This window comes from Enoplosus armatus, chromosome 14, assembly GCF_043641665.1.
Source record: "Enoplosus armatus isolate fEnoArm2 chromosome 14, fEnoArm2.hap1, whole genome shotgun sequence".
Classification (NCBI taxonomy): Eukaryota; Metazoa; Chordata; class Actinopteri; order Centrarchiformes; family Enoplosidae; genus Enoplosus; species Enoplosus armatus.
The window spans coordinates 2,256,069-2,273,636 of record NC_092193.1 but is presented as its reverse complement, the minus strand read 5'-3'; the positions used below and the strand labels follow the sequence as shown (position 1 = coordinate 2,273,636).

Genomic DNA, 17,568 nt, shown 5'->3' with positions numbered 1-17,568 from the left:
GACTGCAACTAATGATTATTTTCATTCTGGATTAATCTGAGGTTTATTTTCTCCATTAATCGATTGTATTAGTACTGGAGTACTTGAGTAAGTTACTCAGTCACATCTTTTCACTTTCCGTGTTGCTCACATCTGCAGTTATTCACAGTTGTGGAAGTTTTTATTGAGTTTCTGGAATGAACAAATGAAAACAAATAAATGACTCATTATTGGACTCTTGTCCAATGATTTCATGTACAGATTCACTTCATCCACACAATCAGTTTGTTTGACCAGAATCTCAACTATGAAAAAGAAAATAATCAATGATCTTCTTATTGATTATGATCATGATGATTACAGTTTTATAATAACTCATAGTCCTTCATTTATATGTGGACAACAACAACAACATTTATCTTCGACACAGGAAGGTCTGGAGCTTTCTCCCTTGAGACACATGCAGTGGAAGAGAAACAACAACATACAAATACATCAATACAAATATTCAACACACATTTAGAGCTCAGAGAAGTTCACATTTTCCTGCAGAGAAACGTCAGTTCAGGTCAACAGAAATCATCATGAGCAGTGATAGCCTCCATGGCTAAACAGACACAGGAAGGAGCGCCACCTACAGAAACTCAGACATTTACAGAACAACTAATGAGAAGATGGCAAAGTACCACCCATAATGTTTGATTGACAGGTGATCTCTGTGCAGTGAAGAAATGCCACAACAATCAGCTCTCAGCAACAAACAAGGAGACAAAATAAGATCAAGAGTTAAAACACAGAATTTAACAAACTGTCCCTGAACTGTCCTCCATTGTGTGCGCATGCGCCGACCGTGCATGCAGCCTGTTACAGTCACTCCTGTTTGTTTTGTTGTTTTTTCTTACTTTTCTCCTTTATTCCTTTATTTAAAATACTGACCTTTGAAGTTGTACCCTCTCCAAACATGCTGGTGGAGAGAGTTATGGCACCTTTTTTCACTCTGGAATTACTATACAATTTCACCCCGGGGATCAATAAAGTATTTCTGATTCTGATTCTCATTCTGAAATGACTTCTGACTATTTGAGTTTACAGAACTCAGCAGTGTTTCCGGAAGAATAAAGAAGCCAAAGTCCAGCATAGAGAGGCTGAGTGAATGTGGTCTGGACTCTGTGGAGGAGAGTCATGGTTTCAGAGATGCTGTAGAAGGACAGAATACCTGCACTGTGATCCAGGTACACTCCTACTCTGGAGGACTGAGGACCTGAGACGGGAGTTTGGACATTGTTGAACCAAAAGTTATAACTGTTTGTGTCACATCTTAACGCCCAAGATTTGTCATTATATCCAAATATACATTCACCTGACCTCCCTGCTCTGCTGATACTCTTGTATGCGACTGCTACATAAACTCCTGTCCCGCTCCACTCCACCTCCCAGTAACAACGTCCAGTCAGACTCTCTCTACTCAGGACCTGACAACATTTATTGAATCTGTCTGGGTGACTAGAATAAGACTGTTGTTCGCTCATTAATGTTGCTTTTCTGTTCCCCTCAGATAATAACAGCTTTGTGTGTGCTGTGTTTGGATCCAGTGTGATTTCACGTGAATATTTTAAGAACTCAGCTCTGGTCTTGGGCTCTGGTTGTGGCAGTGAAACATCCACTTCAGTCACTCTCAGTGAGATGTTTGTCCTTTTCTTTCTCAGAACGTCCTGTAGTTGATCTCTGACTTCTGACAGAGCTGCTGTCACATCCTCAAAGAAGCTCAGAGGACGGATATTGATGCTGGATGAGTCTGTAGACTCACTGAGTCGTGACAGGGAGGGGTAGTTGTGTAGAAAGTGGTTGTGATCCTCTGTGTGTGAGAGCTGCTTCAGCTCAGCGTCTTTCCTCTTCAGCTCAGTGACCTCCTGCTGCAGCTTCTCCTGAAGCTCTTTGACTCGACTCACTTCAGTTTCCTGCTTGGATCTGACCTGCTGCTTCACATCAGAGCTTCTTTTCTGGATGAGACGGACCAGCTCAGTGAAGATCTGCTCGCTGTCCTCCACTGCTTTATCAGCAGAGCGATTGATAGCCTCCACCTCCTGTTGAAGCAGCTTCACATCTTTCTCTCTGTCCTGGATTCTCTGCTGGATGTTTTGTCGACTCACCTCGAGCTCTCTCTGCCTCTCAGTCCTTTCTGCTGCAGCTGAGACTGTGTCGTGGCCTTTATGTTCATCCACAGAGCAGAGATAACAGATACACTGCTGATCAGTACGGCAGAACATCTTCATCACCTCATCATGACGAGAGCAGATGTTCTCCTGGAGCTTCTCGGAGGGCTCCACCAGCTTGTGTTTCTTTAATGGAGCTACATCATAATGAGGCTGAAGGTGTTTCTCACAGTAAGAGGCCAGACAGACCAGACAGGACTTGAGGGCTTTCAGTTTTCTCCCAGTGCAGAAATCACAGGCCACATCTTCAGGTCCAGCATAGCTGTGATCAGCAGGAGCAGCTTGGAGTCCAGTCTTCTTCAGTTCCTCCACTAAAACTGCTAACGTGGTGTTTTTCACCAGGACAGGCCTCGGTGTGAAGGTCTGCCTACACTGAGGGCAGCTGTGGGTTTTCTTCTCGTCCTCTTTATCCCAGAAGCTTTTAATACAGCTCATGCAGTAGCTGTGTCCACAGGGAATAGTCACTGGATCCTTCAGTAGATCCAGACACATCGAACAAGAGAAGGTTTCCCGGTCCAGCTGAGCTCCTTTCTGCGCCATTTCACCTCTCAGTCGCAGCGACTGTCTGAGTTTCACTTTCTTAGAAGTGAAAGTAGTTTGAGCTCTGATCTAAACAGCATGTGTCTCTGCAGTGAATGGGGCCTGTCAGCTCCGTCACTTCACCACCATGTTGGCTCCACCCGTCTTCAAACTGTAGATCTGAAGGGGAGGGAACAAGGAAATATATGGACAGAGTGGAGCTCGCTGTGTTTGAGAGGAGGAAGAGGAGGGAGGGCTTATCAAGCTCTGACTCAGTCCAGGAAGAGGAGCGGTTTGAGAGAGATACTGTGTGTTTAACACTTGTTTACAATAGAGCCCATTTCCCATTTAAAACACTGGTCACTTCAGCTGTTAGGAGGTGAACTCCTCTTTGAATGGGAGGCTTTGGAGATGGCTCCCCAGTTTTCAACATTACTGAGTTGTCCACATGATTTTCTCCATATCCTTCTTCTTAAATCGAATCATATATTCTAAATGTCCGTCACTGCAGCTCCATCTCACTACTTCTCATGTTTGTCTTTACATGTTTCCACAATTTACTTTGTCCAGAGTATAAGTTGTTGGAGTAATAAGTCCATGTATTCTTAGAGGCAGTTATTCAGACTATAACAGTTCATTAAGATTGTCTGTGTTACTGACAGAAATGCAGATGAAATAAGGCACTGTGTTCACTGTTTCTTTACATCCTGGTGTTGTTGTCAGAGTAAACTATGACTTGACAGGAGGGAATCTGTACATTTAACATTGATGACAGGGTAATCAGTTCCATCCTTCCAGAGCCTCTTCACATCAGGACAAAGCCATAACATGTGCATGAGTGTGTCAACCTCTGATACAGTCTGCGTCCTTTTCTTTGTACCATGGCCACTCAGAATCCTGTATTCTGATTGGCTGGCAGTATAACTGGACACTTCGGTTCTGGGGTTATTTTTCTAACCACCAACAACACTTCTATGTGTGAACCAAGTAATTTGAATTTTAAATGGGTTCAATATTTGCGTGAATATGGACGTGCAACTCAACAAACGGTCGGAGGAGGAAAGAGAGGACTTTTAAAATCAGTTTAGTACACTGAGTCTGATGAACGGCTGCAGGGAAAAGAAGGAGGGAAAGGAAATGTGACCAAACCAGCACAGAAAATACAAAGATGTGGAGAAGTCACAGTTTGTTTTTGTTTTTATAAAAAACTTTAGAGACAAAGAGACAAAGTACACAAATTAAACAACAGCAAGATGTCAACAACCATGAACAGAAACAAATCTGTATATAAACATAAATGGCTAATTATAATTAAATGGAATAAGTTTACACTTCAAGAGTCAATACATCAAGTTCGGACTTAAAATTAGATAAATAACTAAAATGAACTCAACACTGATGCTGCATTCAGGTCACATGAACGAAGACAAGAAGAAAATACTTTGTCCATGTTTGTTTATTCATGATGTAAACCTTCAGTTTGTTCACACATCCCATCAGTAAAGTCTGTCCAATGATTTCATGTACAGATTCACTTCATCCACACAATCAGTTTGTTTGACCAGAATCTCAGCTATGAAAAAGAAAATAATCAATGATCTCCTTATTGATTATGATCATGATGATTACAGTTTTATAATAACTCATTTATACATCAACGACATTTATCTTCGACACAGGAAGGTCTGGAGCTTTCTCTCTTGAGACACATGCAGTGGAAGAGAAACAACAACATACAAATACATCAATACAAATATTCAACACACATTTAGAGTCAGAGAAGTTCACATTTTCCTGCAGAGAAACGTCAGTTCAGGTCAACAGAAATCATCATGAGCAGTGATAGCCTCCATGGCTAAACAGACACAGGAAGGAGCTCCACCTAAAGAAACTCAAACATTTACAGAACAACTAATGAGAAGATGGCAAAGTACCACCTATAATGTTTGATTGACAGGTGATCTCTGTGCAGTGAAGAAATGCCACAACAATCAGCTCTCAGCAACAAACAAGGAGACAAGATAAGTTCAAGAGTTAAAACACAGAATTTAACAAACTGTCCCTGAAATGACGTCTGACTATTTGACTTTACAGAACTCAGCAGTGTTTCCATAAAGAGAGTAAAGTCGAAGTCCAGCATAGAGAGGCTGAGTGAATGTGGTCTGGACTCTGTGGAGGAGAGTCATGGTTTCAGAGATGCTGTAGAAGGACAGAATACCTGCACTGTGATCCAGGTACACTCCTACTCTGGAGGACCGAGGACCTGAGACGGGAGTTTGGACACTGTTGTAAAAAAATGTATAATTGTTTTTGTGACAATCCAAAGTCCAAGATTTGTCATTGTGTCCAAATCTACATTCATCTGAGCCCCCTGCTCTGCTGATACTCTTGTATGCGACTGCTACATAAACTCCTGTCCCGCTCCACTCCACCTCCCAGTAACAACGTCCAGTCAGACTCTCTCTACTCAGGACCTGAAACCATGCAGTGAATCTGTCTTGGTGACTAGAATAAGACTGTTGTTCACTAATTAATGTTGCTTTACTGTTCCCCTTAGGTAACAACAGCTGTTTGTGTGCTGTGTTTGGATCCAGTGTGATTTCACGTGAATATTTTAAGAACTCAGCTCTGGTCTTGGGCTCTGGTTGTGGCAGTAAAACATCCTCTTCAGTCACTCTCAGTGAGATGTTTGTCCATGTCTCTCTCAGAACGTCCTGTAGTTGATCTCTGACTTCTGACAGAGCCGCTGTCACATCCTCAAAGAAGCTCAGAGGACGGATATTGATGCTGGATGAGTCTGTAGACTCACTGAGTCGTGACAGGGAGGGGTAGTTGTGTAGAAAGTGGTTGTGATCCTCTGTGTGTGAGAGCTGCTTCAGCTCTGCGTCTTTCCTCTTCAGCTCAGTGACCTCCTGCTGCAGCTTCTCCTGAAGCTCTTTGACTCGACTCACTTCAGTTTCCTGCTTGGATCTGACCTGCTGCTTCACATCAGAGCTTCTTTTCTGGATGAGACGGATCAGCTCAGTGAAGATCTTCTCGCTGTCCTCCACTGCTTTATCAGCAGAGCGATTGATAGCCTCCACCTCCTGTTGAAGCAGCTTCACATCTTTCTCTCTGTCCTGGATTCTCTGCTGGATGTTTTGTCGACTCAACTCGAGCTGTTTGAGCTGGAGCTTCTTGGAGGGCTCCACCAGCTTGTGTTTGTCAAAGGCAGGTGATTCATAATGAGGCTGAAGGTGTTTCTCACAGTAAGAGACCATACAGGCTAAACATGAGTTGCGGGCTTTCAGTTTTCTCCCAGTGCAGACATCACAGGCCACATCTTCAGGTCCAGCATAGCCGTGATCAGCAAGAGCAGCTTGGAGTCCAGTCTTCTTCAGTTCCTCCACTAAAACTGCTAACATGGTGTTTTTCACCAGGACAGGCCTCGGTCTGAAGGTCTGCCTACACTGAGGGCAGCTGTGGGTTTTCTTCTCATACTCTTTATCCCAGTGGGTTTTAATACAGCTCATGCAGTAGCTGTGTCCACAGGGAATAGTCACTGGATCCTTCAGTAGATCCAGACAGATCGAACAAGAGAAGGTTTCCTGGTCCAGCTGAACTCCTTTCTGCGCCATTTCACCTCTCAGTCGCAGCGACTGTGTTTCTACTCTTGTTACAGAGTGGAGCTCGCTGTGTCTGAGAGCAGGAAGAAGAGGGAGGGGTTATCAAGCTTTGATTCATTCCAGGAAGAGGAGTGGTTTGAGAGAGACAGGGGCATGTCCAGGGGTGGCCTGGGGTGGTGAAATCTGATTGGCCACCCCAGGTGCTACCCCATTATCCTAAACTATGATTGGGCAGCTGATTTGACTGTTATCAGGCTGTTGAATAGGCGTTCATCACAAATGTCGTTTCAAACATGTGGGCTATACATGAGCTAGCAGGGGCCTACTAAACCTACTAGTAGGTTTGGGAGGCTGTTATCACCCATTTCTTTCAGTGAGCCAATGCAGCCTGTGCAGGTGACGTAGTATAAAGAGCGACAAAGTCCATATAATGAGGTGGCCGGGGTGGATGGATGGGTCAGACACAGGACTTTCATTCAGGAGGCCAGCGTTCATGTCCTGTATAAAACCAAAAGTCAATGTTGACTTATTTTAAGTCTTCAGTTAAATAATGTTACGTACATGAGTTACTTAAGTGTTTTCCTAACCTTAACCAAGTAGTTTTGTTGCCTAAAGCCTTCTGAACCCACATCTATGAGGCTAATCATCACTGATAACGATCATTCAATTGAGTGATAACATTTCAATCGGATGGATTGGCTATCTGCCCGTTCAGAGACAGGACCTTAGTTTGAACAAACTGTTTGATGAGTTGTATGTAGCCTGCTTTTGTAGGTATAATTTCTTTTTGAGGACTTAAAGAACAAGGTATGGAAGCTTTATATTACATTTGTATGATGCAAAAACACAACGCAAACACACTGTGGTAAACTGAAATGAGTGAAAATGTCAAACACAGGACATTACTGACCTTATAATAAGGGATAAGTACAGCCTGAATAAACAAATGCTACATAAAATCAGTCGGTCAGTATCATTTTCCAAAAAAGAAAATTTCTTTCTTCCATTTTATTTCTCTTAAAAGGTTAATTTCTAATGACTTACAGCAGTTTCAGATTACTGACCATGATGCATTACACCTTGTATTTTTATAGTAAATCTCATCAGCCTAAAAACATGTTCTTCACTTAAACTGTAGGCAAACTGAGTGGAGGAGCTTTAACCTCCTCTACATGCCTGGTTAGCAGGATGACGGCGCCCTCTTGTGTTCAGTTTTCACATTTCAGTTGTTCGCCTGCTGTGACGTTCACTGCAGAAAGACAAGTCAAATGTTCACTGAGCCTTTCCTCTGAAACAACCCTGACAGGACTCATGTTAATGACATTAAAATATATGGCTTCACTGTGAAAGACAACTCAGAAAACTGCTCAGGAGCACAAACTCAATGACGGTGTGTTGGAATCAAAGCAGTCTGAACATCAAGTCCTTCTGACGTTTATTCCCATCTGAGTGAATGCAGCGTTACATGTAGCTATTAGCATTAAGATACAGTTCTTCTTGCAGTATTTGTGTAATGTATATAGTGCAGTAGTTTTACCCGTAATGGTGCAATAAACTTGTAAGGGACCCAAACCAATTAAGACTTTAAGTTTTTCGGTTTTATGGATACAGCGATTACATCCCAAAATCAGAATCAGAATCAGAATCAGAAGAATCAGAATCAGAATCAGAATCAGAATCAGAAACTGTTTATTGCCAAGTAACATACATTACAAGGAATTTGCTGTGGTCTGAAGGTGCTATTGTTTTGATAACAAATAAGTAGAATATAAAAGCTAAAATAAGAATAAGAATAAAAATAAAAATAAAAAATAAAAAAAAAAATAAGATAAGAAAATAAAAAAAAAAAAAAAAAAAAAAAAAAAAAAAAAAAAAAAATAAAAAAATAAAAAAAAAAAAAAAAAAAAAAAAAAAAAAAAAAAAAAAACAAAATGTTTTAATCATGTTTGTACCTCCCTTCTACAATCTATATTTCCAGGAAAAACAAAAAGGTATGCAGAGTTTTCTTTCTTCTTTTCATGATCAATTGTACTGCTTTGCCTTTATCTGGCATTTATCTAGTGTCTGGTATATTCTGATGGTAAACAGCAGCATATAATATCCAGAATGAGGCGGTTTCTGAGCTTTTAACTTGTACAGCAGGCAAACAGCAGGAATCCCATACAGTATAACATTATGCTCGAAAATATGAATTAAGAAACTAAAAACGCCTGTGATTTTATTGTGTCCGCTCAAGTTTATGAGGCACTTCATGTGTTTGATTTGGATTTATCAAACTGCCCGTCGTGAGCGATGAAATTAGCAAACGCTAGTTAGCATGTAGTCATAATGCTTCACTGAAACCCAGCTATTTGCTGTAAGCTAGCCTGGTAGCTTGGAAATCAATATTATCGATTGGTTGCAATGAAGAGTGCCAACAACACTTTAAGTCACTTTTTAGCATGAAGCTAATTGTTTAGGAATCCCAATATAACCACCTGGTACTATTAGCCGAGCGCTAGTTTGTTAGGTTGCAGCTAGCAGGGCTCATTGGTCCTGATAACAGTTTTAGCAAATTAGCAGCAAATTAACAAACAATTCTATAAAACACGGGACAAAGACTGCGTCCGAAATCACTCCCTTTTTACTACATAGTGCACAATATTCAGCATACGCCATTTTATTTGAGTGTCTATTCTGAGTGTATGCAAAAAGTAATGTCCATCGCATGTACACTACTTTCTAGTGTACATGCAAACAATCCCAAAATGCAATGCGCCTGATTTTATAGATGCAAAAGTAAAGTCAGGTGACACAACACCTGTGACTGCTGACTATGAGTGAACTACTGAGTGTCTATTACAGAGGGAGGGGTGGATGAGTGAACGAGGGAATGATTTCGACTCAGCCTCAGAATGCTGTTAAGTATCTAAGGTCAAAGGTCAGGGCTGGCGCGGCCTCAGCAGTCGGACTCGGCCATCCTTTCGGGCCGAGCTGATTGACAGGTGCTGGGCGGGGTGAAGACGTCGGGGTCGCTGATGCCCAGCTGGAGGTTGAAGAAGCGGGTGGAGGTGGTGACGCTGCTGTTCTTGGTGTAGGTCTCCTGCACCGGGTAGCAGTCCTTCAGGGTGTAAACGCCCACCCAGGTCTCATCTGGTAGAGAGACGAGCAAGCGGACGTTATGGCAGCTCAAAGAGGAACAGCTGCGCTTTAAATTTGGTAAAACCTGCGGGAGGTGTTGAATGTAGACTAACACTGGCTTACAGCTGCAATAAAATGTCATTTTATATCAACAACGGATCAAATGATTATATGTAATCTGAAAGGGGATGCTCGTAGTTGGTGGAGACCAAACCAGATAATAGGACTTGAATATGGACTTCCATTTATTTATGTTTTTTAAAGGGTGAAAAATCTATGTTTTCTATATAAAAAAGCAGCATCCCTTGCTTTATGTATTTCTATCTGATTTCACTTGATGACCATTGTTTTTCGTAACTTTTTGTCCAGACTTGTTCTCTGTAATTTAGCTTAAAAAATGCACCACGTTGCGCAAAGCCACAGGCGTTGCGTTAAAAACCAGACTTACGTTGGCGTGCCGGCTTCCTGTCTGACCACTCCTGAACCTCCACGTTGTCCCCAGGGCCTCCGATGAAGTACTGGTCTTCGAAGGTGGAGTTGTTTGGGATGTCGAAGGGATCCCAGGCCTCCATCAGAGCGACCTTTGAGCAGTCCTTTGTCTTCTGGTCAATCTGGAACATCACCATGCTCTGGTACAAGTAGATGTACTCAAAAAACCTGGAGCAGATGGAGAGAAAGAGGGAGGAGAAGTGAGAAGAAGAATTTAAAGCTGCATGAACTCCATTTGAAAACACAACATCTGACATATTATCACCGCATCAAGTTGTTTAGAAGCAATTTACTTTTTTCTACAGGATTTGCATCCTAATACATCACCAAGTGTTTGATTGCATTAAGGAACTAACACAAGTCCTCAATAGCCTCAACAAAGAACTTTTCCATGTACAAAGATGACTTTCAACTCCAGATAAAAGCTGTGGGTACCGAACGCTTCACATAATCCCCTTTTTCTCACCAATTGGTCTCTGGCGTACATATATTGATGATATCTCTGTGCTTCGGTTAGAGACTTAAAGTGAACTTTTAGAGTTCCTCAAAACAAGTAGGAAACGCCTTCGTTTCCCTCTCAACTAAACACAAACTGTTGCGTCAAAGTTGGAAGAACACTATTGTCTAAAATGTCGTGTATGTGGCAACAAGACATCACTGGCTGAGGTCAGGGGTGTGTTCTTCTGTAAAACATGTGGAAGAGCTAAAGCCACATTGCAAACTAAACAAATCGAGTCAATTAGCAGGATTTGTCCTTGTTTACAGGCCAGAGAATATTTCTCAACTCCAGACTTCGGTCCTGGCAGAGACTCAGTTGTTGGCTCATTCAAACAGGGCGGTTACAGGCTGTTAAAGAGTTCAAATGGGCCACTATAAGAGGGGAAACGTGACAAACGTGTTTAGTTTCTTACTGAAAATGGACACACAATGGTAAATAACACATATATACACGTATATAGTACGACATTATATAATACTACTACTACTACTAATAATAATAATAATAATAATAAGATACCACTTTCTAATATTTTTATTTATATTTAATTTATAATACTTTATAGATCAGTTTTAAGCCATTAAGAACAACTTTTGGGTTGCCAGGTTGTGAAAAGCACCTTTGACTGATTGGACAATCTGGAAAAGAGCTGCAGAGTATCTGGAAACTCGTCATCATTATCATTATTAAATGCTTAAATTAAATAATAATAATTATTATTCATATATGTATGTTCATGTATTTTCGCGGTGTTATTATATTGGCTCCTCACTTTCTGGGGCAGGGCTGCAGAGGATTTAGAACAACATCTATTTATTAACAATTTATTGAGCATTTTTTTCAATGCTAACACCATCATATTTAACAGTATTATTACCAAAGTTAAAGGATAAACCTGGCAACCCAAAGTATGTTCTTATTAATGGTGTATAACTGATCTATAAAGCATTAGTAAATGAGCCATTAACATTAATAAAACTCTTATTAACTCTAATTAACTAAAAAGGTGCCTTGTGAGAAAGTGGTACCGTTCTGTCTTTCTTCTTCTCATTATTATTGTTATTATTTATTAGATATAATTTTATATTTGTATGTGTCTGTATGTTTTATTTAAATGTATATTTTGGTATTCTATCTATGTGTCTTTGGTACATTTTTAAGCAATACAATACAACAATGTAGATGTTTCCAATAAAGATAACATGGAAAAACATGTATCACTGCCGGGAAATAATAGGTGGGTTATTAGATTATTAAGGCAATAACTTAAATGGAGAGTATTTCACATTATTATTATTATCATTATTACATTATTATACACAACAACTGTATACATATAACAACATATCACAGATGTTACTTCTGACACGGGGTGTGTTTCTTGTTCTGCTGCAGGACGCGGATCCTCTGGTTCAGGCCGTCGTAGGAGACTGCGGCTCGGCTGTTCCTCCCGGTGCCGTGGTTGTACAGCACCCACCTGCCCTCCCACTGCAGCGGGGCGAGGCAGGGCCCGGCCGCCGGGGAGACTTCGAGCCTGTGGAGGCCGAGAACAGATGCCCCGGCTGCGGCCAGAAACACGAACAATAGTCGGTGCATTTCGTCTGGGAAACCCGGAGTCCCGTTAATGGATCCCGTTGTTGTTGTTGTTGTTGTTGTTGGGCTGCACCTGCTGCTCACAAGCTCGCCAGAGTTAGACGGAAACGGCTTTCCGGTTGTGATTTTCAAAATAAAAGCTTGTACGAGCCTTTCGAAATTTTGAATGAATCAAAAAACTTTTTTTTCTCCAAACACACAAGTACTACAGAAAACACAAGTATCCGAAACGGCAGGGGATAATAAGCAAGACAAAATGATAAAAGAAAGTACACAATTAAGAATACATAGAAGTAATAAATATTGAAGATACTAAATACATTTGCAAGTTTCAGCCCTCTAATTTTCTGAAGTAAAATGTTTGTGAAACGTTAAAACAGCCTTTAAAACTTTGCTAAATATACTCATATGAATGTGGTCATTTGCCAAGAATACATCCCAAACAATAGCTATTCAAAACTAATTCAGGAAGGATATGATTAGTAATACAACTTACTGTTATACTATCAAATATTATATGATTAGATTATTATTACTCATGCATTCATGTAAAAGCAGGCTTTTACTGTTGTAGATAGTTGAGGTGGAGCTCATTTTTGACTATTTTGGATCAGACTGCAACTAATGATTATTTTCATTCTGGATTAATCTGCTGATTATTTTCTGCCGTCACAATGACCCAGAGCCCAAACCTCAACATTATTAGCAATAAATAACTTATTAAAATTATTAAAAGCAAAAGCAGATCTTCACATTTGTGAAGCTGGAACGATGAAATGTTTTTGCATGAAAAATGACAATTATTAAAATAGTTGCCAATTCATTTTCTGTCAGTCGACTAATTGATTAATCAACCAATTGTTTCATCTATGCTTGTATAAAATGTTGGGTAGTTTTATTTATTACAAAACATCATATTTTATAAGCTCTTCATATGTTTTGTGTGCAAAAATAATAATTTGTAAAGCAACTAATGACTGAAGCTGTCAGATGTAGTTGCGTAGAAAGTGCAATGTTTTCTTGAAGGTATTCCTTAGTGGGGTAGAAGTAGCAAATGGCATGAAATGACAACTACAAGTACCTCTAAATGTACTTTATTACAGTCCACCACTGGCATTGGAATTAAAATGATGAGATAAGATGAGAGAAATGTCATAATATATTATTAAAAGTACCCCCCCCCCACCAGTTCTACTTTCCATAATAAAAATAAAAATATAATAGTAAGTGTATTAAACTTACAGTATTAATGAAAAAGTTAATTAACTTCTAAATAAATCAGTTCAATCCTACAGTTCTGTGATTCTGCTCTCTGCCACCAGGAAGCAAACGTCCTCACCGGGCGCATTCTTTTAGCGTCGGTGTGGCGCAGCATGATGACGTCTCTTCACTAGCCAACATGGAGAAGAAACAACGTGGGAAAGCAGCCTCGTCGTCAAAGACGGCGGATATCAAAAAACAGACAGAAATGTTCAGTTCAGTGCTTACGTCCAGTGACGATGAGGCGCCCGAAGAGGTGACCTTTGAAGACTCAAAGGCTCAGGCTTTACGGAGCATGAAACAGGCGCTGGACACAGCCAGAAGGTAGCTAACTAGTTCTTGTGTATGTAGAGACCGTTTAGCCAAACTCAATTCAAAACGGTTTGCCTTTTGGTGTTTTCGTGCTAATCGGCAGAATAAATATACCATAACGAGTTATTCATCACATATTCTGTTTTTGTCGGGAGCACTTTTGACGCCGGCGGGCAGATTCAGCTCCTTATTTAACGTAATATGTGTAATTGGTGGACAACTTAACGCCTGACTTACCACACTGCGTAGTTTAGACACGGCAGAAAAGTCGATGGATTTTTGTAGTAAGGCGCTGTTTTTGGACTGCATGAATGCCGATATGAAGGGTGTCTCTCAATAATTCGGAATTTATATCATGTCAAAATTTGAGGCTTCTACGTTTGCGTGTGAGCAAGTTACGCCGTATTCGACAATAGTTAAATGGAGTTTGGTGTGACGATCTGTCCAGACAAGACCGCTGTCTGCTGCCACAAAGAAACAATTTAACATTAAACCAGGATAACGGCAAAATTAGGTAACATTTGATGTGTTTGCGTCTCATCAGTGAAGTCAATGACACATGTCCATGCTTGCAGGGAAAAGGAGCTGCTGAAAGAGAAGAGGAGGAGGAGACAGGAGTTGTTCCAGGAACAGAAGGTGGGTGTGTGTTGTGTTAAAAATGATTAGTAATACCGTTTCATAGACATCCTGGTAACCCTGTTGCTTTGCAGTCTCAGTCTCCAGTCACACAATAAATAAGACAAGACAGAAACATGACTGCAGACTCTGTCCCACAGAAAAGAAAACTCTTACCGGCTGACGTGTTGGAGGAAATCGACTCGGCTCCCTCAAAGTAAGTTTCCTGCTCCGACTCCAACTCGATTCTGCAGCTCTTTCATGTCACACTCGTTCTCTTCCTTCTCTGCTTAGTGAACACTTACATCTGCTTTATTTTCCAGGAAGCAGAAACAGTCTGGAGATGAAGGTAAAGAAGCTTCCTAGTCTTTTGTCAGATTTTAAACATTTAGCTGACGATCTTGTCCAGAAGGACGGATGCTGCTGAGTAGAGCTTCAGATCAGTACGACTTAAGTTTCCTCCCAACCTGTCCTCACCCAGCTGAAGAGGAAGACGATAAGCCGAGGAAGAAGAAAAAGAAGAGGAGTGGGAAACTGGCACATGCCCGAAAGTATGTAAATACACCTTTCATTATTGTTTTTGTCAGCAGTTTAATTTAATTATTTCAGTGGCTGCTTGACCCAAAGACCACCTGATCATCAAAGTAGTTTAACAAAATAATCCTCATCTCGCAAGTCACTGAAAAAACTCCATCTACTGATCAATTTAATAGTTTTGAACCAGGAACCTCAGTATTTGGATTAAGAGATGTGTCAAATACAAGTAGTCGACTCAATGTGCCAGATGACATATTTAATCAACTTTTAAGACCCAATATTAAAGGACTAGTTCAAGTTATTAAAGTGTAGTTTCTGTTTGTTTGTCAGTCTGAAGGGAAACTACACGGTGACGACGGCGAAGGCGCAAGCGACGGCGTCCTTCCAGCAGCAGACGGCCGAGGATTTCATCCAGTCCAGACTGTACGGACCAGGAAGCTGCAGGACCACAAGTAAGGCGGCTCAAATATCTGGTGATGGCGGAACGAAATTTTCCAGTCCATTTTTTTTTTAACCAGTAGATTTCTGATGACCACATTTAACTGGTGACACTTACTGTTAAAAACAATAATAATAATAGTAAGAATTCATGGGACTTTTGGAAAATACAGATAGAATACCACCAACACCTCATGTCACTTGGTGTTTTTGAGTTGAAGCTGCGCTTTGGTCTGTTTATTTTGAAAAATACTTGCAGGCTACACTCTGTGGCAGTAGTCTGTGAAGACGATGATCTGTCTCAATTTGAGCTTTGCTACAGTGACGCCCCGTCTCCCACTGAGGCGTCCGTCCTCCTGGGACTCCTCCTGCGGAGACGACGGCGACATTCAGCCTGACTCTCAGCCCGTCGTCCGGCCGAACGTATTTACACTTCATGTCCTTCTGCTTACAGGTAACGAGCTGCTCTCCCTCCAGAACAAGAAGGGGAGAAATAAAAGTGCAGCGGTGCAGTTTGTCAAGAAAGACTGGGGTAAGTTCAGTGGAATAAACTTTGAACTCTGGATATTTATCATGTGTACGCTAAAATAATATGTATATAAACCTGAGCCGCGTCCCAAATATCAAGGAGGTCACGTTCACTGCAAGTCCAAGTTTTAATTGTGAGCATGCTGTTAGCATTTAGCTCAAAGCACTGCTGTAGACTTTGTGTTGTTTAACTGTAACATGATCCAGTCAGCACACTTCTTTTATAACCAACTTTAAGGGGTTGAAGTATGTATGTTTACATTTGTATTGAAAGCGTTGGTCCGTCACTGACTAGTCTGTTCTGTTTTACCCTCCAGCTTGTAAAGAAAAAGCCAAAGCAGAGAAGCTGAAGAAGAGGTGGATCCACAAGCAGCAGGTTCCCTCCTGCTGACCGGTCGGACCCGGGTCAGCAAACCTTCGCCGCACCGGCCTGATCAGCACAGACTGATTTAAAATGGACGCCAATCATGGCCGACTGTCAGAAACACAGAGGAAGACGCCATTTAGGCTTTAGGCCGGGAGAACAAATTATACTGACTTAATGTGGCAGCCGCCTGAATCCCTCCGTTCTTCACCAACATTCAAGCCAATGACAGAAACTCATAGAGGGACAAAGGGGAAGTGAGATTACAGCAAAATAAAAACTGATGAAGTTAGAGGCCTTTTTCACTGCCCAGAACCTGAACTTAAGAACCTTGTTCTTTGGTACAAGGTTCTTCCTTGTGTTTAAGAACCGGGACGTTTCTTTGCATCAACTCTCAGCAGAACATGTGAAGCAGTTTAGTGTTTAAGGATTTTTACCCGTAATAAACTTAAAACTCAACAAGTTCATTGCTGAGATCTGAGAATCAGATGCTCTTTGTTTTCTGTGAAATGACTGTTAATAAATTCTTGTTGTATCTATCTTTTTTTTTTCTTCTCTCCGCTATACATATAATACTGAAATATTAAATATCTTTTGGGACTGAAGTTGCTTTTTTAATATTCTTTGCGATCACTCGGTTGTTCCTGTTGGAAATATCTGGATGTAATTTATTACCTGAGTACTGAACAGAGAGTCAATAGTCAGAAAATGAATCAACAACAATTTTGATCATTTTAAGTGATTCAACCTTTTGGACTTGTGATACCAACAGTGAATAAAGTGACAAGCAACCACTTGTCACAAGTTATATGGGTCTATGAACTGTGAGCAGGAAGGGGAGGCAAAACTGCCCAACATTTCACAATAAAAGCAAAGAGAAAAGTCCAAATAAAACAAAAGCAGAATTTTGTTTTGTCTGAAACCACTGGCTTTCTCAGTTTTAAATCAGTGAATCATCTTTAGATTTTGGACTGTTGTTCGGACAATAAAAAATTGAAGTAGAACCTGACTGATATTAGCTTATCACACAATAAAAGCAAAGATCAGAGAAAGGTCCAAATAAAAAGTCAAGCTGTTCACTTATTGGCTATCACATGTGCTAAAAGTGATATATCAAAGTTGCAGTACAAAAATATTTTTAGAAACTGTCAACTATGTTTGTCCACCAGAGAACACGTATAGGTTTATTTTTAACAGCAAAATGTCCAGCTTACTGCACATCTTGGTGAAAATAAGCAGTTATGCTTATTTAATTTAAAATAAACTAATATCAGCAGAGGTTTTGTCATTTGAAGACTTCACTTTGGGCTCTGCAAACCTTTTTCTCACATTATACACAGACAGATTAATCAATAATTAAAAGAATAGTTGTAGCCCTACGTTGTCTATGTTTGGTTAGTTATTTAAAGGAAGGTTATTCACAGGGCCCAGAATCTACATCAACAACGACTGCGTTTTAAGGTGGACTTCCTCTCAGGCTCCATGTGTGGGGTTACT

The 17,568-nt window shown here is 40.7% G+C and overlaps 4 protein-coding genes across 4 annotated transcripts; 1 reads left to right on the top strand and 3 right to left on the bottom strand.

Moving 5' to 3' along the window:
• Positions 1–616: 616 nt before the first annotated feature.
• On the bottom strand, positions 617–2,747 carry LOC139296230 (tripartite motif-containing protein 16-like). Its single transcript, XM_070918586.1, has one exon. The coding sequence runs from the start codon at positions 2,730–2,732 to the stop codon at positions 1,056–1,058; it is 1,677 nt and encodes a 558-aa protein (XP_070774687.1). The 5' UTR covers positions 2,733–2,747; the 3' UTR covers positions 617–1,055.
• A 1,402-nt stretch (positions 2,748–4,149) lies between these two features.
• LOC139296229 (tripartite motif-containing protein 16-like protein) lies at positions 4,150–6,328 on the bottom strand. The gene is made up of 2 exons (XM_070918583.1): positions 6,020–6,328; positions 4,150–5,941 (listed from the first exon to the last, which is right to left on the bottom strand). Exons 1-2 carry the CDS (start codon positions 6,326–6,328, stop codon positions 4,790–4,792), a joined length of 1,461 nt encoding a protein of 486 aa, XP_070774684.1. The 3' UTR covers positions 4,150–4,789.
• Positions 6,329–8,175: 1,847 nt separating this feature from the next.
• epdr1 (ependymin related 1) lies at positions 8,176–12,020 on the bottom strand. The gene is made up of 3 exons (XM_070919499.1): positions 11,785–12,020; positions 9,885–10,093; positions 8,176–9,448 (listed from the first exon to the last, which is right to left on the bottom strand). Exons 1-3 carry the CDS (start codon positions 12,018–12,020, stop codon positions 9,255–9,257), a joined length of 639 nt encoding a protein of 212 aa, XP_070775600.1. The 3' UTR covers positions 8,176–9,254.
• Positions 12,021–13,416: 1,396 nt separating this feature from the next.
• On the top strand, positions 13,417–16,610 carry nol7 (nucleolar protein 7). Its single transcript, XM_070919408.1, has 8 exons — positions 13,417–13,601; positions 14,165–14,225; positions 14,366–14,421; positions 14,528–14,553; positions 14,686–14,755; positions 15,072–15,193; positions 15,634–15,711; positions 16,025–16,610. The coding sequence occupies exons 1-8, from the start codon at positions 13,417–13,419 to the stop codon at positions 16,096–16,098; spliced, it is 672 nt and encodes a 223-aa protein (XP_070775509.1). The 3' UTR covers positions 16,099–16,610.
• The last annotated feature ends 958 nt before the right edge of the window (positions 16,611–17,568 follow it).